The sequence below is a fragment of the Nannobrachium achirus genome, assembly GCF_963921795.1.
Source record: "Nannobrachium achirus genome assembly, chromosome: 23".
In the NCBI taxonomy this organism is placed as follows: Eukaryota; Metazoa; Chordata; class Actinopteri; order Myctophiformes; family Myctophidae; genus Nannobrachium; species Nannobrachium achirus.
Window position 1 is genome coordinate 50,651,465 of NC_137830.1, and position 26,493 is coordinate 50,677,957.

Consider the following 26,493-nt stretch of genomic DNA (forward strand, 5'->3'; position numbering starts at 1 on the left):
TTATGTGTGACAGTCTTTTCTAGTGCCTAGAAAAACCCTTGTCTCATTGTGGCCAGCTCATTGTCTATAATCCAATGAGAGCTAGTGGTTTCAGTGTTGCTATAGATACGTGAGAGAACCCATAGCCTGGAGTGCTGCCTCCCACACCCCCTCCATTCTAGCTGCGCACACTGAGACGTCATGCTCTAGGGGGAAATGCACAGCAAAATGATCTGAGCCCGTTGGTGAATAAAGAATCGCCCGAGCCTGGCCTGGGCTCTGGCCCTGGTCTGGTCTGGTCTGGTCCACACAGGCCTGCAGGACTAGACAGACAGACAGACAGACAGACAGACAGACAGACAGACAGACAGACAGACAGACAGACAGACGAGGTCGAGGTGTGTCTCTGTACCTCACCTGAACCTGAAGACAGAGAGAGTTTTTTTTCCACTCTGGTTTCTGCCAAACAAGTTCTAACAAGACAATAAAGACAGATACATATCTCTCTACACCATGCTTTATGCACACACACACACACACACACACACACACACACACACACACACACACACACACACACACACACACACACACACACACACACACACACACAGCTCCAACTACAGCGTGACTGCAGTAACATGGCAGTGTGCCCAGAGCTCCTGGGTGTGATGATGATGCAACACAGCTCTGTTTACACAACAGGTTCTCACCCCTATTGCGTCATACAACCGACGCGATCTTAAATACCGAATGCTTCTCACCATAGACGCGGACGGATTGCCTAATGTCTCAAGGGTTAGACGCATTGGGTGGTCTAAGAAGAAAGAAAAAAAAGTAGTTCCTGATGCGGGATTCGATACGCTCTGAAGGCTTCTTGGTTTACCAGCCACCCGTCGCTACCGTTCACGCCACTATAAACGACGGAGCGGTGCCGTCTCAGGCGGCGATGACCCCCGTGAGTCGCCACCGAGGCGAGCGATAGCGAGCCGAGTTGCCGCGACGAGCGGTGGGAACGCCGCATGAGCCGACTCAGCCGCGTTACCGAATTACGTGCCGTTATGGACAGAATAGTAAATCTTGACCAGGGGACTGCTTCCGCCTCCGAATGTGGCTCAAAGAAGGGACTACGTTATCATTTCACGTTTTGTCAAAGATAAATGCACAAAAAAAAAGGTACTTCCCAGTCACTCTCGTTAGCTCAGTCGGTAGAGCATGGAGATACAACCGGGGTTCGATTCCCCGTGACGGCCGTCAGTGAAAAATCTTCCAGTAAACACATGTTGGCGCATGCGTACTAAGACTCTGTCTCGTCCAAAAACTCTCCGTCTCCGTCGCACCCTAGACGCAATAGTCACTCCCAAAACTTCACAGGGGTAAAGGAAAGAAAGACACGGCGTCGGGAGGGTGAAGCAAAGGGAGTGAGAATGGGTTGGTTTACACAATGCAGAACCAACTGTATTCGTTATGTTCCCTTTTCAACTGTTTTATTGTTTAGTATGAGAAACGGCACATCTTGTCTCCGTCCGTCTGTGTACACCTTTTTACAGTCTATGGGTTTGACGCTCTGACATCACGCTCTGACATCACTGTGATGTCAGGGGAATCACACTAACAGAATCCCTTTTCATTCCCATATATGGAGTTCCCTGATGTCATCAATATTAAGTCCATATCTTAACAGGACTTCATAAGGGAATGCCCATATATGGAGGCCACATCGGCCACATACCACACTAACAGAATCCATATATGGCCAAGACAGATGGCAAAGACAGCCCATATCTGTGTGGCTGGTTCTACAGACAGGTATCTCCATATATGGACGTAAAAGGGATTGCAAGGTCGCGCCATGTCTTGGCCATCTGGCCCGGTGATTATATCAGACCAGTTACCCATATATGGAGACCCCTGGTACCCATATATGGAGATCCATCACAGATATGGGCTTAATATTGATGACATCAGGGATCTCCATATATGGGCATAAAAGGGATTTGGTCCCCCTGGCATCACAGGGATCTCCATATCTCCATATATGGGAATAAACGAGATGTGGTTCCCCAGGCTGCTCATCAGGAGCAGTTGGTTCCACACTAACTCTGGGGGAGCCCGGGATCGAACCGGGAACCTTCCGTGTTCTAATGACGGCAACATCAATACATCTACACCAGTGGTTCTTAACATTTTCAGGCCGCAATCCCCAAAATAATCATATTTTAACTGGGGACCCCCCCCCACCCCCACACACACCCTGACACAAAAAGTTGAGGCATTACATTTTGTATAACACGGTTGTACATCTGCTATTTTCACAATTTCTGGTTCTATTTTGACAATTTGGCCGATGTTTAATTTGTCATTTTAGAGGAAGGCAGATACCCTCTATACACTTAAACTTTATGTTGGGTTGTTTACTGTTGAGTGAGAAAACAATGTTGCACATTAAGCTAATCATCTGGGGGTCCCGACCCACAGGTTGAGAATGATAAACCTCTATCGCATCGTCGTAGCTCTGTGTTCTGACAAAATGGAGTCTGAACAAACTGAGCCACTCCCTGACACACACACACACACACACACACACACACACACACACACACACACACACACACACACACACACACACACACACACACACACACACACACACACACACACACACACACACACAATGGCTGGTTCTTCGCTTGCGAAGATCATAGGAGGAGTTTAGAGTTTTGGGTCCTTTTGCTTTGCTTTGAGGCAGGCACGTTGATGTGAAAACAAGCCGATCTTTGACAGGCAGATTTTCGGGCAACTGGTGCACTTGTACTCCTGTCCGACACGCACACGCGCGCACACGCACACACCTACGCACGCACGCACGCAACACACGCACACACGCACGCACACACGCACACACGCACACACGCACACACACACACACACACACTCTCTCTGCTGATGACTAGAGGGCCACTCTGTTGCATAAAGGTTTCATGGACCGGAAATAGCAGATCTACAAGCTCACCTCATATGGCGTCAGCGATGTTCTGTGAACTTGTAGATCTGCTCATTCCGACCCCCTAAACCTAACCCTAAACATAACCCTAACCCTAAACTCAGTAAAACTAACACTGGTGAATGCTAACCTGCCAACGCTGGTGAATGCTAACCTGGAGATCGGAATGGAGACCCGTCCCCGCTCATTTCAGTACGCGACACTGTGGTACCATGAAGTATACATCTGATAAATAATATTAGATACATACATTTTCAAAATAGTCGCTCTACAAGATCAAAACGTCTGGCATTTACTACTTTTATTATTATTATTGTAACTTTACATGAACCTACTGTATTAGTGAGGTTCTAAAAATAGAAATAAATGGGCCTACATTTCTACTCACTCTGTTCACAAAGTTTTAACAGCAAAATGTCCGTCTTCTGTCTGTGTGCGTCGTGTTCCACACCTCTCTCTCTCTGTGTGTCTCTGTCTCTCTGTCTCCTACTGTGAAAACAACTGAAAGAACAAAGAACAGAAACTTTTTGCCTCGAAGAGGAGGAGTGGTTTGTGCAGAGAGAGTTCCTGAAGTCATGTGACTTACAGTAAACAGGTGTGTGTACAGGTGTGTGTGTGTGTGTGTGTGTGTGTGTGTGTGTGTGTGTGTGTGCACGCGTGCTCTCGTGTGTGTACAGGTGAGGATATGGAAGAGTCGTTCCAGGACAGTCTGTTGCATAATAGCTTCAGGGACCGGAAATAGCTGATCTACAAGCTCACCTCTTGTGGCGTCAGCAACGTGCTGTGAACTTGTAGATCTGCTCATTTCAGTGTGCATGTGTATGTACAGTATGAGCCCTAAGTGTTGAGGTGTTTATGAATGGCATGTTTCTCTCCTGCGTGGAGACATGATCGATTGATCACCTCAGCGGTCGGTGTAAGGTGCCCTCCACACTACAGGCGGTTTCCGTCGGGGCTGCCGCTAGGATCAGCAGTGGCCGCACCGTGGTGAGACACAAACACACTCGCTCAGTGACTAAACGCCAAGCGGTATTTCACAAAGATGAACACAATCCATCTCTCACCGCCCGCGTACGCATGCACAAAAAAGCACGCTCACGGGGATTTCCTGGGACCGCGCCCGCTCTCCTCGCCGCCCCAAAACTTCGCTGCGCGGCCAAAATAGCCCCCCCGCCTCTCATTGAAAATGAATTGCTAGGAGGCGGTGACCACGCCTAGTGTGGAGGGCACCTAAAGCTGAAACCAGGTTTTCCCTGCAGGAATTCTGAACAGACTTTATTAGTTTAAAAGGCAAAACGTTATGCTTTTCAGCTCATTTAAACCAGGCTGTTGCAGCTCAAGCTGAAAGTGGGTGAAGGTGGGTAGAGGTGGGTGGAGGTTGTAGATCTGCTATTTTCACTAGTATGGGTCCAGGGTAAACGTCTAATTTCTCTCTTTTTAAAAAAAATTATAAAAGGCAATAAAATATGTCAACAAGAAAATAAGGAGAAAATGAACACTTACCAGTCGACATCAAAGTGAAGCATTATGTTTAAATGAGGGACGTCCATCACTCAATGAACAATGTCTTTATTTCACTCCTTATCTAGAATGTCAATAACATGTTAACAAATACAAAATATACAGTGAATATATACAGTATACAAATACAAAATATACAGTAAATATATACAGTATACAAATACACGGAAAAGAAAACGTCACAATTATCAAGACAATGAATCATCAAGATAGTCTGTGATGTCATCAGCTTTTACTGCTCTTCTGATTGGTCAGTTACTCCAAAACCATGACCTTAAACATGAAACATTCTATATAGAAACGCCTGATTCTTCCAGAGAACTCTGGCTGTTTGTGTAAACATTTGACTGTCAAAACTCTGACACAAACTCTGACGGAACATTTTAAACACAAACATATCAAATGGGGGGCATTACATAATAAGGTTAAAGGAGTAGTTCACCAAAATAAATGTTCATTTTCTGTCACATAGGGTTAGGGTCCATAGTTTGAGGAGGGACAGAGTCTCAAAGAGTCTCCTATTGACAGATGAGCTGTCGTCAGATTACTGTCTCAGATTCAGGAATGTAAGGAAAACTAAATACTCTTGAATTAATTCAAGGCTTCGTGGCTTGAGGAACTGATAGGAAAAATACTTTTTTGGCGTGAACTACTCCTTTAATTTAGCATTACAGTCCGTTTAACCACTGAGGCCCAATCTACACTTGTGTTCTAAATATAAAGGTTATTGAAAAACATAATAATAATTATGTTTCTCAAACCTTTTCATGTCAAGGACCCCCGGAATGATATGCATTTGGCTGTGGACCCCCATCTGAAAAGATTTTGCCTAGAAGCAAACATTTGAGCGGCAAAAGATTGATTTGAAAAGATTTTAAAGATTTGCACAAATGTTCAGGATATTTTTCAAAAATAGCAGATGTAGTAGCTCACTGAGTGCTGCGCTATGAGCTTGTACATCTGGTACTTTTGAATAGCCAAAGAATAAAATAATGATTAAAGTGGTTAAGATCTAAAGATGAGTTCCAGGACTTAATGGGTTAACCTGGAACAAACGCATTACTTTCATGCTTTAACTATTATAAAAACAGCAGATCTACAAGCTCAGATCTGCTATTTTTGAAAAATCTTGAAAAATGTGTGCAAAGTCTTTGAATATTTTTTACCCGATTCTATAAATGTCTTCTAAATCCTTCTTCTAACTCAGTGGTTCTCAAACCTTTTCATATCAAGGACCCCCAAAATTACATGTATTTAGCCGTGGACCCCCATCTCAGAATATGTTGTTGAAGGGACCCCCCAGAAGCAGAGATTTGAGTTACAAAATTCTGCTTTGAAAAAAGATTTGCACACATTTTCCAGATTTTTCCAAAAATTGCAGATCTACAAGCTTGCAGCGCGGCACTCGGTGCCGCGCTGCGAGCTTGTATGTCTGCTATCTTTTAATATCTAAAGTATTACACAATTCCGGGTTGTGATGCTAAATGAACACATTTAACGTTGGACCCCCTGGACCCCCTCAAGGACCCCCACAGGGGTCTCTGAGGGGGGTCCCCACACCTCACATGGAACCCTGACTTCCTCTCCTGGTGACCACTTCCTCTCCGGACGCCAGCTTCCTGTAGAACTGGGCCAGTTCCTGTATGGGCGGGGCTTGGGACCCGGGCGAGCACGGGATGTCAAAGTCCGACGACTCCTGAGACCCCTGCAGCTCCTCCTCCTCCTCCGATTGGACGCTCTGGCTGCCAATCATCTCCTCCTCCCTCTGACGCCGCCCGTCGAAAGAGGCGGGACCTCCTTGCTCCCGGTCGACGAGTGTGGAAGTCGTGGGCGTGTCCTGATCCGATGACGCCTGATTGGACGAAAGAGAGAGACATAAAAACACTAGGGCTGAGAAACTGATTAATTGCGATTAATTAATCATAGCGATGCACCAACCAAGAAGAGACAACAAACGCAAAGGGAGAAGTAGCCGATCAGAGCGCTTTGCTTGGCCCAGTGGATGCGAAATTTAGATTTCAAAAACTCACTCGTTGATTCACTCATACAACAAAATGTGTTTTACTTGAAAAAAAAAATGCTTCTCGGGTCAAATATTAATATGCGATTAAAATGCGATTAATTGCGATTAATTAATTACAAAGCCTGTAATTAATTCGATAATTTTTTTGAATCGCATCCCAGCCCTAAAAAAAAAACGTTTAAAGATGCAGTGTTATGATTTTTTTCTCCGCTAAAACATGATTATCAGGTATTATGATTATAATAGGAGGAGGATTATTTTCCTAAAAAGTGTACAGAAAGAGTTAAAATTTGGTTTTTATGTGGCCACACCCACCAGTTCATTAAGTATGCCTGGTTGTCATGGTGGGTGGTGACCCAACTGAAGTTAGCCACACCCACAGTGTTGGGTGAATGGTAATTAGGGGAGGGGTTGATTCTATGATGTCATTAAATCAGTGTTTTTCGACCGGTCCTTTTGACTCAGAGGCTTTCAGCTTTCAGAAAGAAACCAAAAATACACAGGGAAGGCAAATGTGTACATTATAACAGCACCCGGTGGTCTAGTAGAGTAATGTTAACTCCATAGACACATACAAAACATATTATAACCACACCTGGGGGTCTGTTAGAGTAACTCCATAGACACATACAAAACATATTATAACCACACCTGGGGGTCTGTTAGAGTAACTCCATAGACACATACAAAACATATTATAACCACACCTGGGGGTCTGTTAGAGTAACTCCATAGACACATACAAAACATATTATAACCACACCTGGGGGTCTGTTAGAGTAACTCCATAGACACATACAAAACATATTATAACCACACCTGGGGGTCTGTTAGAGTAACTCCATAGACACATACAAAACATATTATAACCACACCTGGGGGTCTGTTAGAGTAAAGTTAACTCCATAGACACATACAAAACATATTATAACCACACCTGGGGGTCTGTTAGAGTAAAGTTAACTCCATAGACACATACAAAACAGAAAAAGTACAAACTGTGGCACCACCTCTTTTAGTAAACAATCTATTATTACATTCCTCCTATTGCCACATCCCACTTCCAAGCCCATTCACGCCCCCTTTACATCGACTTCAACTCATAGGTAGTCGTCTAGGACGTAAGGAATACCGCCCCTAACGCTATCATTCGCCCCCCGTCGCCATGGTGACCGCCCTCCATTGGCTCATTCCCAGCTATGGGACCGGCGGATCCTATTTCAACCGAGGGGGGCGTAGCCACACACACACACACACACACACACACACACACACACACACACACACACAGCCCCTAGAGAGCGCAGCCCCTCCGAGAGACTATCAGTGCAGAAGCGCGCGTGGAGAGAGAGAGAGAGAGAGAGAGAGAGAGAGAGGCACGTGCCCCTCACAGGCACAGTCAGTGCAGAAGCGCGCACACAGAGAGAGAAGCATTACTGTGCTTTTTGTGGGCAACATGGCTTGGAGCAGCTGTGCGTGTGTGCATGTGAGCACTAGGATGAGCCCGCCGAAGGCGGGCGAAATTCTAGTCCTTTACAAATAACAAACTGAAACTGTATTGTATGTTTAAAGGGCCATGAAACACAAAATCACTTTTTCTATAAATATATATTATATCAATGATTCACTTGTAATAGGGAGCAGTGATATGGTTCAATTTGCCCATAGGCTTGGGGATTCAGAGCTTTCTGCTGTCTCTGTAGCTATTTCTGTGTAGGCCTACTTCTAGTTATAGGGTAGAAAAGAAATATTTTGCGCCACTCATTAAATATTAGCTCACAGTGTACCATTTGTGTGCCGTGACGTTGGCATATCTAATTAATATTAACGTTTGTTTAATATAGAGTTGTATCAAGGGGGGGGCGTGGTTTCATTGTACTGACGAGAGTTGCCTTATTTGGAACCGCAGCTTGGCGTCTCGTTGTGTCGTTCAGAGCATACACTGTAGAGCTGTCGCAGTGGGCACTTGTTGCTGTTTGCATTTCGGAAACAAATTTTAAAAACCAGCCATTGGAGTTGTAAAAAGTATAAAGATTCGGCAACTCCATGTTCTATAACCAGTTAAAATGTGCAGATTAGTATTTTACAAACAAGCTGTCTGAGCTTTTATCCATGGACAAACTTTCTCCAGCTCTGGACTGTTTACCACGGAACCGGAGAAGAATGGACGCTAGGCTAGCGCTGATAGCTATTTTCTGTGTAGTGTAGCCTATGTGTAGTGTGCTACTGGCTTCACATGTGTTTAATAAATGTTATTTTCCATACATTCATTGTATTCTTATGTTTTATGATTTTCCTACACTGAGCCTGTAAGGATAACTCCCTCTTGTGGCTGTTTCTGGTATTATGGATAGAAATGTAACCCAGTCCAAAGCTCTGATCATCATCTAAACCAGTGCTCAACCTGTGGATCGGGACCCCCAGATTATTTTGGGGGGTCCCCAGATGATTAACTTAATGTTGAAACATTGTTTTCTCACTCAACAACAGTAAACAAACCAACATAAAGTTTAAGTGTATAGTGGTATCTGCACATTTCTAAAGTGACAATTTAAGGAACTTTTTAATACCTCTAAAATGACAAAGCATTGGCAAAAGAATTGTCAAATATTAGAGGCAGAAATTGTGAAAATAGCCTATCTACATGCTGCTATTTTCACAACAGAACATTGTTTTACAGTACAAGATGCAACTCTTTTTGTTCGTCATGTGATTATTTTGGGTGTCGCGTCCTGAAAAGGTTGAGAACCACTGACCTAAATTGTAACAGGTGTGACAGTGCAACTACAGTAGTAAGTACAGTAGCAGCTGTGATGCTTTCCTCAGCTAGTAAGTAACAGAGTAACTGCTTCAGACACAGATCTTTCTCCCCCTGCCAACACATTGTTTTGTGTGTTTAAAACAGGGCCTTGGAAACTTTGGGCTTGGGCTTTTTACAGATATAATCTGACATTCTTCAACGTTTTTTGGAGATGTGGATTTTAGTTCACTAGTATCTACTGTACAGATACACAGCATCAGGGCAGAATAACTAGTAAAGTATTGCGTTATCCTTTTAGCCTTAATGTCATTCATGCCCACTTGCCCGATAAGTAAGTCGTCCATTATAAAAGGAGGGTAAAATGTGCGCTTATAGAACAAATTCATGTTAAATGCAACCGATAACGTTCCGAGTGGCGACTGTTGGTCACTTTGAAAAAGCTGAATGAAACAAAGGCAAACTAGAACTCTGTCCAGGTGTTGCACAAGGCCTACTTGTGCACCAGCAGAGTGCATCATAAGCTGTGCTCACCACTGGCATCACCACTGGCATCAGCAGGAATGCTGGTCCCTCATTGGCTGTTAATGATGACGTTGCCAGAAATGCTGGTCCCTGATTGGGCTACAGGCTTAATCACAGGCAGACAACAACATACATACGCAGCCGAACGTAGTACTTATATGCGCCCTGCTGGCACAAGTAATGAGAAAAAGAAAGAGAGACTAGTGTAGCGGAGGTGATCCGAACCTCCCCACCCGGTTTCGAACCCGGGTCTCCCGCGTGAAAGTCCAATATCTTAACCATCACTCCAAAGGGATATCCCTATGGAACGAGAGCAGATACTAGACTTTTGAGGCTTCAGGCTGGGGATGCAACTCTCTCCGCCACACTAGCTCACCTGCTCCCAGAATGCAACAGTTCTATCCTGGAAGCGTCTCCTTTGGCGAACCTGAAGTCTCCTGTGTACAACACTGTACCCTGAGAGCCTTCAAAGAGAAACCTACACACACACACGCGCGCGCACACACGCACACACACACACACACACACACACACACACACACACACAGAAATGTGATATGACTGTCAAATACTAGGCGGGCCATAGACATTAGTATGCAATGTCGCTCCCATATTAGACTCCAGGCAGCGGCTACAGGCTACGGAAACAAATTTGTGTTCATAGGAGAGGAGATGTGACTGCTGTGTGGAGACGACGAACAGAGAGGCGGGGGAAGGGGGGAGACACCACAAACACAGGATCTTTTAATTTTTTGGCATCTAGTGTTAGCTATGGCCATATTATTACTACATCTAGTGTTAGTATAGCTATGGCCATATTATCACTACATCTAGTGTTAGTATAGCTATGGCCATATTATCACTACATCTAGTGTTAGTATAGGTATGGCCATATTATCACTACATCTAGTGTTAGTATAGCTATGGCCATATTATCACTACATCTAGTGTTAGTATAGCTATGGCCATATTATCACTACATCTAGTGTTAGTATAGCTATGGCCATATTATCACTACATCTAGTGTTAGTATAGGTATGGCCATATTATCACTACATCTAGTGTTAGCTATGGCCATATTATCACTACATCTAGTGTTAGTATAGCTATGGCCATATTATCACTACAGATATCTAAAACAACATATTTTCCCACCAGCAATAATGTTATAGTGTAACTTATGGTCCACTTACGATGTGGTCCACCCATAATGTTATGATGTAACTTACGATGTGGTCCTCCCATAATGTTATGATCTAACTAGGGATGGAAATCGGAATCGGCCAATATAAAAAATCGGCAGGTATGATATCAAACCGGGCGAATCTGTGACCGGCAGGTCACTGACATAAATACCGGTTTTATGCCAATTGTGTATGGCACTGAACAGCATGATGCTCTGGTCCTGTGACTAAAGTAAACATAATTAGTAAGTAGCAGCCAGTCTACTTAGTAGCAGCCTAAAGAATACGGGTAATAATAATAATAATAATAATAATAATAATAAAACTTTATTTGTATAGCACCTTTCATGACATGAAATGCAGCTCAAAGCGCTTTACAGAGCAGAAGATGAAGCAAAGTTCTTAACAGAGAAAATAAATAAATAAATAGTTAATTAGAATGATTACAATAAAGCAGACATTGCACAAAACATTGACATTAGCCATGTTTCCATAAACTTATTCGAATTAGGGAAGCGAATTATCAGAAATACGCATTAAGACAAAGCGAATTTAGCCCGTTTCCATTAAACTGGTGAAATGCGATTCTTGGGAGATCCTGCCTGGGTCCGCCTAACCGACGTGCTGTAAATACTTCCCGCGGGCTTGCCTTGCACACAGTGCACAGAGCTGGGATGGGGGCTGATTTTTTCGGTGTCAGGCATATTCGCCTATAACATATTCGCCTACACGCATTTGGTCCTTTCGCCTGGCATTTTCGCCTTGGAGGAGAGTCTTTTCACCTACCTGTCTGAGCCATTTCGCCTACCCTCAATTCTGCTGTCAGACTGTCCATGTTTTCATATTATCTCTTTGTCATTTAAATATTATAGTGACTGTGACAGTGGTGTTACATGTCAAACCTACACACGGCTATCCTATGCACTCCATAGTAATCACATAAATACAGAGCTATTGGAATCAGGTGCGCCCAAATAATTAATTAATCCATGTCCCGATACTATACATTCTTTGGTGCAGTATTGAACAGTATTGTAAAATGAACAGTATTGTAGGCCTATATTGTTTTAACATTAGGCTATACAAAATATATATGTAGGCTATTAGCCTATATAGGTCGATATATGCTACACCGACCTAAATAGCCTATAGAATCAACCTTGCCTGTCAACAGGCATAAAAAACTATTTTGCCATTTTTTAGGAATAAAATGTGATGTAAATAATAAATGTCAAATAAACTGTTAGATTCACTTGATACCACTGTCACAGTCACTATAATATTTAAATGACAAAGAGATAATTTGCAAACATGGACAGTCTGACAGCAGAATTGAGGGTAGGCGAAATGGCTCAGACAGGTAGGTGAGAGACGTGAGGGCACTGCTGTGACTCGCTGCACACACGCATCCCGACCCAGAGCCGGTCGCACCGCCGCGGAGAAAGTGCAGCCGGCGGGAGCACAGAGCAAGCGACCCCGGCCGGGGCGCCCCGAGTGGCGTCCCCGAGCCGAGGCGGCCGCCCCGCCGCCCGGTTGAGTCCTCCGGGCAGACTGCATCCTGCAGCGTCGCAGATGCGATCTGCTGTGAGCTTGTACGGCCACTTGGCACGCGCATCACGGTGTGATGATGAAGGGTCACTCCGTGTGCAACAACCGGTTTGTTTTGTGGGCTAACGCTATACAATGGACGTTAATTAAGCGGCGGGGGAAAGTGTTATAGGAGGACGATATGGACCAGAACGTCATATTTTATTCGCATTTATTGTCTGACCCGTTTCCATTCACTTATGCGCATTTAGTTTATTCGATAAAGGCTCAAAATCCTCCTCCAAGCGGATAATTTATTTTGCGGATAATGAAAGTTTATTCGCATTTTGAAGTGTTCATAAAAAGATTTAGCGAATAAGCCATTAATGCGCAAAAAGTGGCTTTATGGAAACGCCACTAATAATAAGCCACTCCCGCCCTACTAATTGTTTATAGAAATTATAGCTACTTATAAGTACAGGAGGATGGAGCACTTCAGCTGGCCTTTTTTATCACAGAGGATGTATGTACAGTTGGAGAAACACAGCACACAGGATACTAGGCAACAGAACAACATGAAAGCTTGTATGTGTGCATGGTTAGCCTGAATACAATCACTCATACTGACCATCATATAAACATTAACATTTATGTAAACACAGCCAAACATCAACACATATTCTCTCTCTACACACACACACACACACACACACACACACACACACACCCCATTGCAAAGCAATGGTGTTAAGATGTAGCAATAGACCGTATTCACACCGCGGCCATCCTGGATCACATGACCACATGGGGTGGAGCGATGATGAGTTCTATTCAACCAATTTATTTTGACCAAATTGACATAAACATCCCCAAAAGGATTAGAGCGCTACAGTAACAGGATTGATTACATCCATGGTAACAATATTCAAGGTTAGGTTGTACTGTGTACAAAGACTTGCTATCTGTGCAGTGCTTGCTCCACCGTCCATCATATTAACCATTTGTTGTTAGATTGTTCCTGATTAATATGCAAACATCATGATACAGTAAGTTAATATGATGGCAGAGCAAGCATTATAGTCTGCACAGATACTGCAGCAAGTCTTTGTACTTTTGAATCCTTTTTGGGATGTCGATGTTGTCATCTGCCCATTTGGTAAAAATAAATTGGTTGAACAGAACTCATATTTTGGGACCATCGCTCCATTGTTTACAAAGGTTTGTAATGCAGGCTGCCACCCCATGTGGTCATGTGATCCAAGATGGCCGCAGTGTGAATAAGGTCTATCCACCCGTTTCCGCAAGACTTTACTGTAGCATTATCTGCGGGACACTTCCGGTTAACAGCAGACATACAAGCTCGCGTCGCGTCACAGATGCAACCGTTGTGAGCTTGTAGATCACATTCGGCTGCGACGCCGGAAATGCCGCTGGCCTTCTGCGCAATGCACCATGGGATGTTGGAAAGTTGTGGATAACGATCGCAGCCCCAATTTGCTTTGTCATTGGTGATGATGTCACTAGTGATGTCACTGATGTACGAAGACAGAACCTTTCTTTTGACAAATCCATTCATGCCAACGAAGCTACATTAGTTCAAATTAGACACTAGAGAAACATTTCACTTTGATGCCCTTCTTTATTTCATTAATATTTCAGCAGCTTTGACAGACAATACATCTTATTACGGTTTTCATTTCAATCTTTTTACTCCACCGGTTTTAAGGGGGTGGAGATTCCCAGATGGAGGCGGGGCTGTGTGATGATGAGAGAGGCGGAGTCTATCGGAGGCACAACAAAGAAGAATCTTCAGGTACAATCAAAAAGTGTTCCAAATCCTTCCTCTGCCTTTTCAAGTCTTCACGTTGCTGTAGTTGTGCAGAGGACATAGTCGTGTTCCACCTAATCTACACGAGCCAAAACCACCACTTAAAGACGCGACGTGAGCTTATAAATCGGCTGTTTACGGCGCGCTATTTTTTTAAATGTATTTAAAATGTTTGCCTGATGACATGCCTAACATAGGAATGTCAGGTTGCTCAACTTAAAGTGAACCGGGCCAGACCAAAGTGAGCATTTAGTTCAAGTGGGGACTTGGACAGTCACGTACAGATCACGATGAACAATGGGGTGGATTGACGGACTGAACTCTGCGTTGTGAATAGGACTGGCCATCGTGAAGAGCCCGTTTCACCAGGAACACAAAATCAGTTTTGTTCCATTTGTGTCTGACAGCAGCAACACTGGGCAACACTTTGTCCGTGGAAATAAAAACTACACGTGAAACGTTATGCAAATATAGAAATTGACATAAAAGCACACGCACACACGCACACACAGGACTATATACTATAGCCAGGCAGCTCAAATGTGACCATATTTTACTTAGTCGCAGTTTCTAATATGCTTTATATTTATTGGATAACAGATGGGTCACCTTCCCTCGAATCCCCGGTTGCTTGAGAATCCAATGTCTGGAGTTTCCTTAATAGTCGGGGGCCTAAGGGAGATGACATGGTAATCTCGCGCTAATTAGTCTAAAAGCACGAAATCTTGCACAGATGTAGCCCAGGGTATGCTCTAATGATTTAGCTAGGGCGCCCGAGTCGGCGACCTTCGGGGTCGCCACAGTGGCCAAATCAAGTTGGGCTCCCATTGACTTTCTATACAGGAGGAAAATACCCAGAAAAACACTTTTTTCTGGGTATTTAAGTTGGATTTGAGGGGTCTATCTAGGCGTTTGTAATGATGCTGAATCCATTGCAAGCATTTGTTTTGCACAAAAAACATTCCTTGGGCTACAAATGGCCCAAGAAAACAATGGTTTAGTGATGAAAAGTGATGAGTCATCACTTTTCAGAGTTTTTTGGGTGTTTTCTGGAGCTGTGGCGACCCCGAAAGTCGCCGGCTCGGGCGCCCTAGCTAAATCATTAGAGCATGCCTTGGGCTACATCTGTGCAAAATTTGGCGCTTTTAGACTGATTAGCATGAGAAAAAAAACCCCTAAGGCCTCCGACTAACATGAATGCTCACCCATACATGCATAGTTTTCTGAGGCCATTTCTAGCCCAAGGAATGTTTTTTGTGCAAAACAAATGCTTGCAATGGATTCAGCATGATGACAAACCCCTAGTTAGACCCCTCAGATCCTACTTTCTGGGTATTTTCCTCCTGTATAGAAAGTCAATGGGAGCCCAACTTGATTTGGCCGCTGTGGCGACCCCGAAGGTTGCCGACTCGGGCGCCCTAGCTAAATCATTAGAGCATGCCCTGAGCTACATCTGTGCAAAAGTTCACGCTTTTAGACTGATTAGCACGAGATATCCTTAAGTCCCCCGACTATAAGCTACGGGACTGGAGGGAGCGGACAGTGCCCAGGTATTCAAAGTGCTGCACACTAAAGCTATTTATTTACACGTAGAAAAATAGGGGGAAAGAAAGTCTGTGCAACTGGACTTTTTGGGAGCACACCGCCGCTAAAAAGCCACGGAACGGAATGTGACTCGTACCGCGTACGAGTTCATTTATTCGCTGTAATGAAATGCTTGTTCTGGCTGCACACGCAAACACACACGCACGCACACGCACGCACAGCATAAACAATGTCTGTAGAAAAAAAAAACTCTGCGTTATGCGTGTTCACATTCTTATACACATGGGCCTACTGTACACTCTACACTCTGAGCAACTAGATGTTGTCGTTTTCCCCTCCCCGATATGAAAGCGTTAAATTACATTAAGTTACATTACAGTGCAGTGCAAAATAAGTCACTTTTTTCTTTCTTTTTTTTCGTAAAGACATTCCTCTGAAGATATGACATTCGATGTTCTTTCGCTCCCGTCTCGGCCATGAGGAAAGGAACTGGGGGATATCGTTTTAGTTTCTTCCTTTTGTATCTTTTAAAACGTAGATACAGACAGACAAACTGAAAACACACAGAACGATCGCGTCACACTCGAGAGAGTCTGCGTTCATTGCTTTGCGCTGGGGCTGCGCTAAAAAGTGTCAAAGTTGTGCGCTGGCAAAAATAAATCTGGGTGAACTGGGGCTTTGAGAGACTTTTTCCCTCCCCCGCCCGACCGCCAAATTGTTGACGTCGCCTAGGATGAGTTAGCAAAAAAAAAAAAAAAAGAAAAATGAAAAAAGAAAATAATCCACACAAACAAAAAAAAAAACAGCCACGTTGCTTGCTAATGCTGCCTCCCGGCGCCTGCAGACAGAGAGAAGCCTGGCCCTAACCCTGACCCTGACCCTGACCCTGACCCTAACCCTGACCCTGACCCTGACCCTGGCCCTGACCCTGACCCTGACCCTGACCCTGGCCCTGACCCTGACCCTGACCCTAACCCTGGCCCTGACCCTAACCCTGACCCTAACCCTGACCCTAACCCTGACCCTAACCCTGACCCTAACCCTGACCCTGACCCTGACCCTAACCCTGACCCTGACCCTGACCCTAACCCTGACCTTGACCCTGACCCTGACCCTGACCCTAACTGGTGTTGATCTTGAGACTCTTCATGCGGTGCAGAAGTGAGTCCTTCTCCATCTGGGCCTCGGCCAGCGCCATCTTGGCTCTGGAGAGTTCCACTTTCAGACACTCGTTCTCCTCCATCAGCATCTGAACAAACAACCCCAAAAAAAAGGTGACCAAGATTAGTGGAAAAGACTTGAACCTGTGTGTGTGTGTGTGTGTGTGTGTGTGTGTGTGTGTGTGTGTGTGTGCGTGCGTTAAGCCTGGGCGATATTAGGAAAACCTTCAATATTCGATAACGTTGTTGAATACCTCGATATCGATATTACTCACGATATTAGCAAAAACAATTGCATTATATCGTTTTTAATGTTTTTCTGCTTTAGGTCCACTGCCTGCTTAACCCAGATAATGAATAGCATATCCTTTCATGCACACTGCACAGTGCACATAGAATAAAGAAATGAAATGCCTTATTTCCATTTTCCAACAATGGTTTTATTGAAATAACCACACCTGGTTCCGCACCCAGGATAAGGGACGTGCAGAGAATGTTAGAGAGGCAGGGGCTGACATTTCTAAAACTGCCTTTTGGTGGAAATATCGAAAACAGCCGACCTCCAAGCTCACAGCGCCCTCTCGCTTGGAGGTCTGCTATTTTCGGTGCGTGATACCACACTGAACTAAGCTTCTACCACTTTTTCTAGTCACATGTTCAAATACTGGATTCTGATTGGCTAAATTCCGGAGGTTATGGCAGAACAACCGCCGCAGTTGTGTGAGGACGAGATCAATGCGCCTCAGTGTACATCCGGGGACTTCAGGAGGTAGCGGTCCTATGTTTACTAACGTGCGTACGACGTCGCCGATTTATTTGGATCCAATGCAATCCGCCAACTTTAAAGCCCCTTTTCTCTGAACCTATGCCTTTCTGGAAGCGAACAGCCTCTATTTACGGCCGGAACGGTCCTTCTAACTGACGTTAGCTTAGCTGTATGCTAGACATCTTTCTCTGCATGGAGTTGGCGTCATCTGGTGGTGAGTAGAAGATGTTGTTTGTGGAACTATTTGCTGTCGTCGCGGAAGTTTTATAGGCAATAATGATTGTAACTTAATATCCTTGCAAGTTACAACTATGTGTTTTCTTTCATGTATACGGAAAAAAGTGGTAGAAAAGCTATTTACCACTCGGGGTCGGACATTATGCTCTGATAATGTCCTGTGTGAGGGTGTTATCGGACTCGGCTTCGCCTCGTCCGATCACCCCCTCACACAGGACATTATCAGAGCATAATGTCCTCTCACTCGGGGTAAATTGCTTACATAATCATCAATTCTTTCAACATAAGATGCTGCATTCAAGTTCAGGAGAGTTTGGACAAGACAATTCTCTTGAATGCTGCCTACAGGTATGGCATGGAAAGAGGGGGCATTTTAATTTCTTTCACCATAGTAAAAACTGCATTCGTGGTCTGGAGAGGGCACTTTATAGCCACTTTTCCACTGACATGGCCCAACACCACACCACACCACACCGCCCACTTGTGCCAGGTTTTCCACAACAAGGACCTGGGTAGAGTGGTGTGAAAGCAGTACTAAACGTGGTACTAAAAAGTATCCAATCTAGAGTAGGTCTGAGCTAGGCCAAACAGGGCCAAAACACGTCATAATGACTGATCACTCACTGACTTTTCATTTAGACCACCAGGATATAGTTGTAATACATGATAATAGATTTGTTTCTTACCGATAGGGGGACTTTTGTGCAGTTGAACATGTAGATATTTTTGTGTGGTGTGATGTTGTGTGGCGCTAAAGCTGCAGTCTAAAAGGGTCTTATGTGTGCACGTGGCTGTGTAGCGACCGCGGTTTTCCCAGTGAACCTAAGCACAAAAATAAATAAAAAAATAAGACCTTAAACCTGGCGAAAACAGTTGCGTGCATTTAGCGCAAGATGACAATAAAGGAAATCATTAAATTAACTTCTGAAAAGCCTACTAGGCCTTAAAACCTGGTGAAAACAGTTGTGTGCATTAGCGCAAGATTAGATGAGGATAAAGGAAATAATTAAATGGAAAACATTAAATTAACTTCTGAAAAGGCCTACACTAACCTACTAGTAAAACTAGTGGAACTGCGATCTAGCCACACGTGAATAATTGTGGTTGTAAACAATAACACAGACAATATAAATCCTTAGTCTAATAATGGGAAGAAGGGGTTATCATCATGGCCCCAAATAACTTTTAAATATCTTGCAATTGGCGACGAGTCTCTTCGGCAAGAGTGCCTCTCATTACATAAAGCTATATTATAACCTCTCCATCGATGGCAATAGTCAGTGGTATGGTGTTCCCCACACTCCCATGCCCCCACCCTTGTGCTCAGGTTCACTGGGAAAACCGCGGTCGCGGCTGTGTAGGCGTGCTCCTCACCTTCTCTTTGCTGGACACGGAGGGGAGGAGGGGGAGGGGTTGGGTCTGCGTGGCTTTGGGGAGGGTGCAGATCACGGCCACGGCCTCGGGGACCGGGCTCAGAGAGGTGTCAATCAGCAGGCCGTCAGTCTGCGGTTGGTTCAGAGAGCTGTCACTCAGCCTCAACGCGCCGCCGCCACCGTCGTCGCAGTCCGTCCTGGCTTTGTCCTCTGCCGCCGGGCCGTTGTTCTCCACTGAGACCACAAGAGGGAGTAGCTGTGAGCCGCTTAAAGGGCCTACACCATGCTTTTAAAACTATATTTTTTGTATAAATATATGCTCAAAATTGAGTCTTAGACAGGTTTTAACCCTCAACAAACACTCTGACCATTCTTTTTGTTTGTTCTAGCTCTACTATAATGAGGCTCTCCAGCTGCAATACCAAAACGGCCTCTGTTTGCTCAGGGGCGCATCGTAGTGGGGTTTTTCCACCCCTCCCCCCTCCCCTCCTCTTCACTCCTCCCCGGACCCCACGTTGACAACAAATAATGTTAATATTGGGCCAATACAAAAATAGGATAATGTTGCATCTCTGATTATAGCCTACTGTAGGCCTATGTTGTATGTTATAGGCCTACTGTCAAATGACACAGGGCGACCGTTGCTAGACCAGACATTACAGAAAGTTAATCTACATTAGACAATCAACCCCACCTGCATTGTATTTATGTATAAAAAAAAAAAATGTTTTGAAAAAAATGTTTGAGAAAAAAAGAAAAGTTTTTTGAAAAAAAATAAGTTTTTTGAAAAAAAGTTTTTGAAAAAAAAAGTTTTTTGAAAAAAAAGTTTTGAAAAAAAAATTTTTTTTTGAAAAAAAAAAAAATGTTTGGAAAAAAAAAATGTTTGGAAATTATTATTATTATTATTTTTTTTTTTGACTCTGAAAAAAAAAACGGGAATCCGTGTGACGTCACACGGATCAACTCTCAGAACAGCACTGTTCTGAGAACCCGTGGAAAGCTTTTCATCTCTGTCTGCCCAAAACCAGAGAAAGACACAACGGTCAGAAATAGGACTTTGTGAGGATAGAAGGTGCCAGTGGGACCCCAAAAAAAGGTTTTAAAATAGAAAAAGTGAAAATTCATGGTGTAGGTCCTTTAACATCTGGACCAGGGGTTTTCAAAGTGGGTGACGGGGCACCCAGGGGTGCCGTGACGGCAGTCCAGGGGTGATGCGAGATCATTTGATAATATTTGGAATTTATTTGGACACTTGAAAAAATATTTAGTATCATTTTAAACTTGAAGTACAAAGTTATTTTCAGTCAGTTCTAACCAAAATGGCTATTATCTCAACGTTTTCCTCGCAACATAATCGCTAAAATATCGTCACTGCCGGGCAGAAACCTCGTATCTCCAAGTTTCAAATGTGTACGTCTTTTGGTAAAGCAAAGCCCTGCTTCATCATACAAGACTGTCGCACAAAACTAGTGAAAACAGCAGATCTACAAGCACGCAACGCAATGCGAGGCGTTGTGTGATTGTAGATCGGCTGTTTTCACTAGTTTAGTACGTAGATGATAAATACAAAACGAACGGTTTTGGACATACAAGGTTTCCACCCGACAACGATGATATGCTATAAATATAAGGTGCTGGGAGTGAGAATTATAATGTAGGGGTGCCTCGGATTAAATAAATATTGAGATAAATATTGAGACAAAAAAAATTGGGAACCACTGATCTGGACGACGTCTATGCAGGACCAGTTATGAAATGAAACAGTGGTTGGAGGTGTAAGCATGTGGTCGTGTGTGTGTGTGTGTGTGTGTGTGTGTGTGTGTGTGTGTGTGTGTGTGTGTGTGTGTGTGTGTGTGTGTGTGTGTGTGTGTGTGTGTGTGTGTGCGTGCGTGCGTGCGTGTATCACCTCCTATAAAGAAGGAGCCGTCGTCTCGTCTGTGTATGACCAGACTGTCCACGTGCACGCTGATGGGGGAGGGCTCCGGGTCCGAGGGGTTCTCACGTGGTCCGTCGTCCTGTGGGAGAGACACACGTTGTGTTTGTTGAAACCCATTAACTCAGCGGGTGCCCACGCGTCAAACTCTTTGATGTCGCTGGAGGCCCACAACGTTTTTGACGCGTTTACTGTATTCACAGTATTAATTTAAATCTCACTGTTAGGTGGGGGCTACGCCTGGATGTAGCCCATTCACCGCGGGTCGCTTCGAATCGACGCTGAGAGCATCGCGCGGCCGTTTTTTCTCCATATAATCCAATGCATTTCCCCATCTTTAACTCTGATGTTTGTTTTATGGCTAAAACTGTGGCGGGGTGCGGCAAAATGACCAACTTTTGATCGGCAATGAACAGCTATGATCAACACTGGTCCATACAGTAAGTTACACAACAACATCCTGTCTGCGGTCATGTGACCAAGTGAGGTCATGACGCATGCATTGACGCAGCAGGGCCGTATTCAATAGAATGGTGGTGGGCCTGGGCAGCGAGAGGGGATAAATGGGGCTCAATCTAGGGGCACCCAGTGTGTTAAAGAGTAGTTCACCCCCAAAATGACTTATTTTCTATTGATTACTCACGGAAAACCTACAGTGTGTTTCTATGTCAGTGGTTCTCAAACTTTTTTAATGTCAAGGACCTCCAAATATATGGATTTGGCCACGGATCTCAAAATATTTTGTTCCAGGGACCCCCAGAACAAATATTTGAGATACATTCAAAGATGTGCCCCAAAATGTCACGACTTTTCAAAAATGGCAGATCTACAATCTACTTTTTTGGGGGGCTTTTTCTGCCTTTATTTATAGGAGATAGAATGAACAGGAGGACAGCTGACCTTCATGTCCAGGTGTGTGTGTGTGTGTGTGTGTGTGTGTGTGTGTGTGTGTGTGTGTGTGTGTGTGTGTGTGTGTGTGTGTGACCTTCATGTCCAGGTGTGTGTGTGTGTGTGTGTGTGTGTGTGTGTGTGCTGACCTTCATGTCCAGGTGTGTGTGTGTGTGTGTGTGTGTGTGTGTGTGTGTGTGTGTGTGTGTGTGTGTGTGTGTGTGTGTGTGTGTGTGTGCTGACCTTCATGTCCAGGTGTGTGTGTGTGTGTGTGTGTGTGTGTGTGTGTGTGTGTGTGTGCTGACCTTCATGTCCAGGTGCGTGTCCCCGACGATGATCTCCATGGGCAACACCTGCGGGGCCAAAAGGGAATAAATATCGTTAAGAGCAGGGCAGGAATTTCATTCCGTTGCCCCACAGTTCGGCCTTGTGACCCTCAAACCAACAGCATTTTAGTTTTCTTTATTCTGAACTCCCCAGAGTCCCCATCTTTAAACCAATCCAGTGACTCTGATTGGTGCAGGGCTGAGCATGGATCAGATTGTAAATACCATCATTTATCTATTTCACTGCAGATTAGGTTATCATCCCTAACCCTTAAATTCAACAAATTCTTTCAATGGACTAAAATCTTGTTTTATTTAATGGCCTTCCTGCCCTGGCATTTAGTCTTTGTGCCCTCAAAAAATTAACAACACCAAAGGCCAAGTGGCCTTGCCCATAAAATGACGAAATTCCAGGCCTGGTTAAGAGGATACAATGTCTCCACAATATGCCTTTTCAGAGATATCGTATATATCGTGATACAATGAAAATCCTGTTGAAATTGTTGATAGAGCAGATTCATTGCATTGCAGAATTCATTTAAACCTGCATTTTGGTCTAAATCAGTAGTTCTCAAACTTGAAAATGTCAAGGTCTCCCCTTAACTCTGACAGTATACAAATGAAACCAAATGGACCCGTAAGGGTCCATTTGTATACTGTCAGAGTTACATACTTGTTAAGGGTCAATTTAGACCTCCCAAAAGGAACCCAGAGTCCCTGGACTCCACTTTGAGGACCACTGGTCTAAATGGTCTGTTACTCCTTTTTCTTTAAGTTTTTGTCTCCTTGTAGGTGGTTGTACTGTTAAGTAACTTGAAAAATCACACCCAATGTGAAGTGAGCGGTGGTCGTACTTGCATAACGTCTTCAATTGGTAATTGGTGATGTAATACAGGCTACACACACACACACACACATTGCTATGGCAAAACGCTGAGGAAAAAGACTAGAATATAGGTCTAGGATGTAATTGGTGATGTAATATGGCTACGCAAACACACATATTGCTATGGCAAAACGCTGAGGAAAAGTGGCTACAGACACACGCAGTCGCACAACCAATCTATGGAGCGGTTTACCACCGCTCAAAAATAACCATAAAAACCAACATGAAAAAGAATCGTGATAAGATTGTGTATCGCGTATCGCGATACAGCTTTGGGGAAAATATGTTTTTTTTCCCCATATCACCCCCTCACCTGCGTGTCCTGGTCGTCGTCCTCCAGGAAGGCGGCCAGGTTCCTCAGCGTGGACATCAGCAGCGTGGCGCGGTAGCCGCTCACGCGCAGCCGCAGGAAGCCGTTGCGCTCCGCCAGCGGAGAGCGAGCGGCGGCGCGCGGCCCGCTCTCCAGGCGCGCCTGGACCTCCGGGCCCGGCCGCCGCGCTGGCGGGGGGGCCGCCGGCCGTCGCCTCCTCCCCCCCGCCGCCTGGACGGAACAACAAGGACACACCGAGAGAGAGAGAGAGAGAGAGAGAGAGAGAGAGAGAGAGAGAGAGAGAGAGGTTAGAATAACAAGGGAGATTAAAGTAGTAGTTCACCCTCAAAATTACCTTTTTTCTATTGATTACTCACACCAAGGAGACTTGAGTTCAATATGTATTTTTTGTTCTTATTTGTGGCATTCCTAAGACAAAAAAGAATTGATTATAGTAAATTTACCCCCCATTGATTCCGGATGGGGACCCAAATGAATTTGGGTCTCCATCCGGAATCAATGGGGGTACATTTATCATTTTGTGGTTGAACTAAAATGTGGGGCAGAGGTTCTGAATTGGCATCCAGGGAGAGACAACAGAGGTAAAATCAAATTGTGTTACGAAATGACAACGCTCTCTCTCTCTGTCCTGCATGGATGAGAGAGAGAGAGAGAGAGAGAGAGAGAGAGAGAGAGAGAGAGAGACAGAGGGGGGGGGGGGGGTAAGGTAGCGAGGAGGAAAACAGATGGGATTAAGAGAAAGACGAGGAAAAAGAGCTTCAGGGGATGATGAAGGGGGAGGAGAGAGAGAGAGAGAGAGAGAGAGAGAGAGAGAGAGAGAGAGAGAGAAAGGGAGGCTGAATCAGTGGAGTGAGACTGCAAAGTCTGCTGCAGTGGAAAGAGGAGGATGATGAGCCAAATTCTTGGCCCTGGGTACAAGGATTCACTGGGACAAGTCTTTGAATGTTTGAATGTCAAATCCTTCTAAGGTTTTTTTTTTAAATGTTTCTATGTCAGTGGTGCTCAAGCTTTTTCATGTGAAGGACCCCCAAAAATGATATGTATTTGTTCGTTTATTTGGCCACAGACCCCCCATCTCAAAATATTTAGTTCCAGGGACCATCCCCCGGAAGCTAAATTTGAGTTACAAATGTTCGCTTAAAAATTACATAAATTCAAATATTTGCACACATTTTCATGACTTTTTCAAAAATAGCAGATCTACAAGCTCGCTGCAATTTTTTAAAAAGTATAAATAATTAAGGCTCCCTCCACCTTGGGCCCTGGTAACTCAGTCCCACCATCAGTGGGGACCCCCCCCCCCCCCCCCCCTAATAATTTGGGGACCCCCCTGGAACACTTCATGTCACACACACACAACCATGTTGGTCTGTCACGTGTACACAAAGCACCGCACAAAAGTACTCAAATAATTATGAAACACTCACACTGACCAGCACGCACGCACACACACACACACACACACACACACACACACACACACACACACACACACACACACACACACACACACACACACACACACACACACACACACACACACACACACACACACACACACACACACACACACACACACAGCTCAGTGGGTGCAACTCAACATGTCTGTGTGTGTCTGCGAAGCATGCAGTCCAACAGATGGAGAAACAGACATGAAAAGGAACACACTGCTCTAAACAAGCAGGAGTTATTTTATCCAGGCATTCATCATAGTCAGAGCGTTTCAGGCAAAAATCGTGCACTTTATGAAAGAAGCATGACATTTGGCACACAGTTAGAACATGCCATCCCTTCCAAGAAACGGCCCCCACAAAACTGTGAAAAGCATGATGACTCATCACTAAATCATAGTTTTATTGCCAAATTATGGGCCAGTTTTTAGCTCAAGGAATGTTTTTCCTGCAAAACAAATGTTTGCATTGGATTCAGAATCCCGAAAAACACCTAGTTTGACCCCTCACATGCTACTTAAAGCATATTTATTTTTTGTATTATTTTACTCTATAGTAAAGTCTATGAGAGCCCAACTTTGATTGGCTCCCACAAGTTTCCCAAGACAAATCTGCGATGCCCCTATAGCCAAAAATGTTCCATATGTTAGTTCTAACTGTGTGCCAAATGTCATGCTTCTATCATAAAGTGCACAATTCCATCAAAATACTGCCCGAAATGCCTGGACTATCAAACACTCTACTATAGAGGGTATGCACGTCCACTGGGCCCCGCCCCCCTAATCTAGACTGAGTGGCAAAACATTGAGCAGCTTGGAGCACTGGAGTTTGGAAGTGCTAGTTGCAAATCACTCAACGGCCCTGCATACCACCTGTTTCTAATTTGTACATAATGTAGGAGGCAGCAGGATGTTGTGTTGTTGAAAACGAGTGCTTCCAAACTCTGACACTTGGAAAAATTAAAACCTGCACAGAATGTCTTGACAGAAAGTAGCTCATAACATGCCTATGGTGGATTTTTATGAAACAAAAACTTTGCAGATAGAAAGAGGATAATTCAAGCTTTCAGTACAGCCGCAATGTTGGTGAGTTTAACTTTGTTTAATACAATCAGATAGGACTTTTCTGTTTGGATGTATGGGCTGTCAATGGCAGAAATTAGTTTTTTGCCACTCAGTAGGCGTGTTCCCACATAACTTCCAGCAACAGTGATGTCACGCGCATACCCTCTATACAGGGCAGCTTACA

General features: G+C 44.3%; 1 protein-coding gene across 1 annotated transcript in view; it reads right to left on the minus strand.

The window, feature by feature from the left end:
- LOC308308971 (uncharacterized protein) overlaps positions 1 to 26,493 on the minus strand; it is a gene marked incomplete at both ends in the record, with an annotated part of 72,366 nt that overhangs the window by 39,526 nt on the left and 6,347 nt on the right. Inside the window, 8 exons of the mRNA XM_080754424.1 lie at positions 6,070 to 6,356; positions 16,437 to 16,447; positions 17,020 to 17,143; positions 19,432 to 19,664; positions 21,337 to 21,445; positions 22,557 to 22,604; positions 23,777 to 24,004; positions 24,651 to 24,702. Of these exons, the coding sequence (XP_080610550.1) occupies positions 6,070 to 6,356; positions 16,437 to 16,447; positions 17,020 to 17,143; positions 19,432 to 19,664; positions 21,337 to 21,445; positions 22,557 to 22,604; positions 23,777 to 24,004; positions 24,651 to 24,702 (1,092 nt within the window). The remainder of the gene's footprint in view (positions 1 to 6,069; positions 6,357 to 16,436; positions 16,448 to 17,019; positions 17,144 to 19,431; positions 19,665 to 21,336; positions 21,446 to 22,556; positions 22,605 to 23,776; positions 24,005 to 24,650; positions 24,703 to 26,493) is intronic.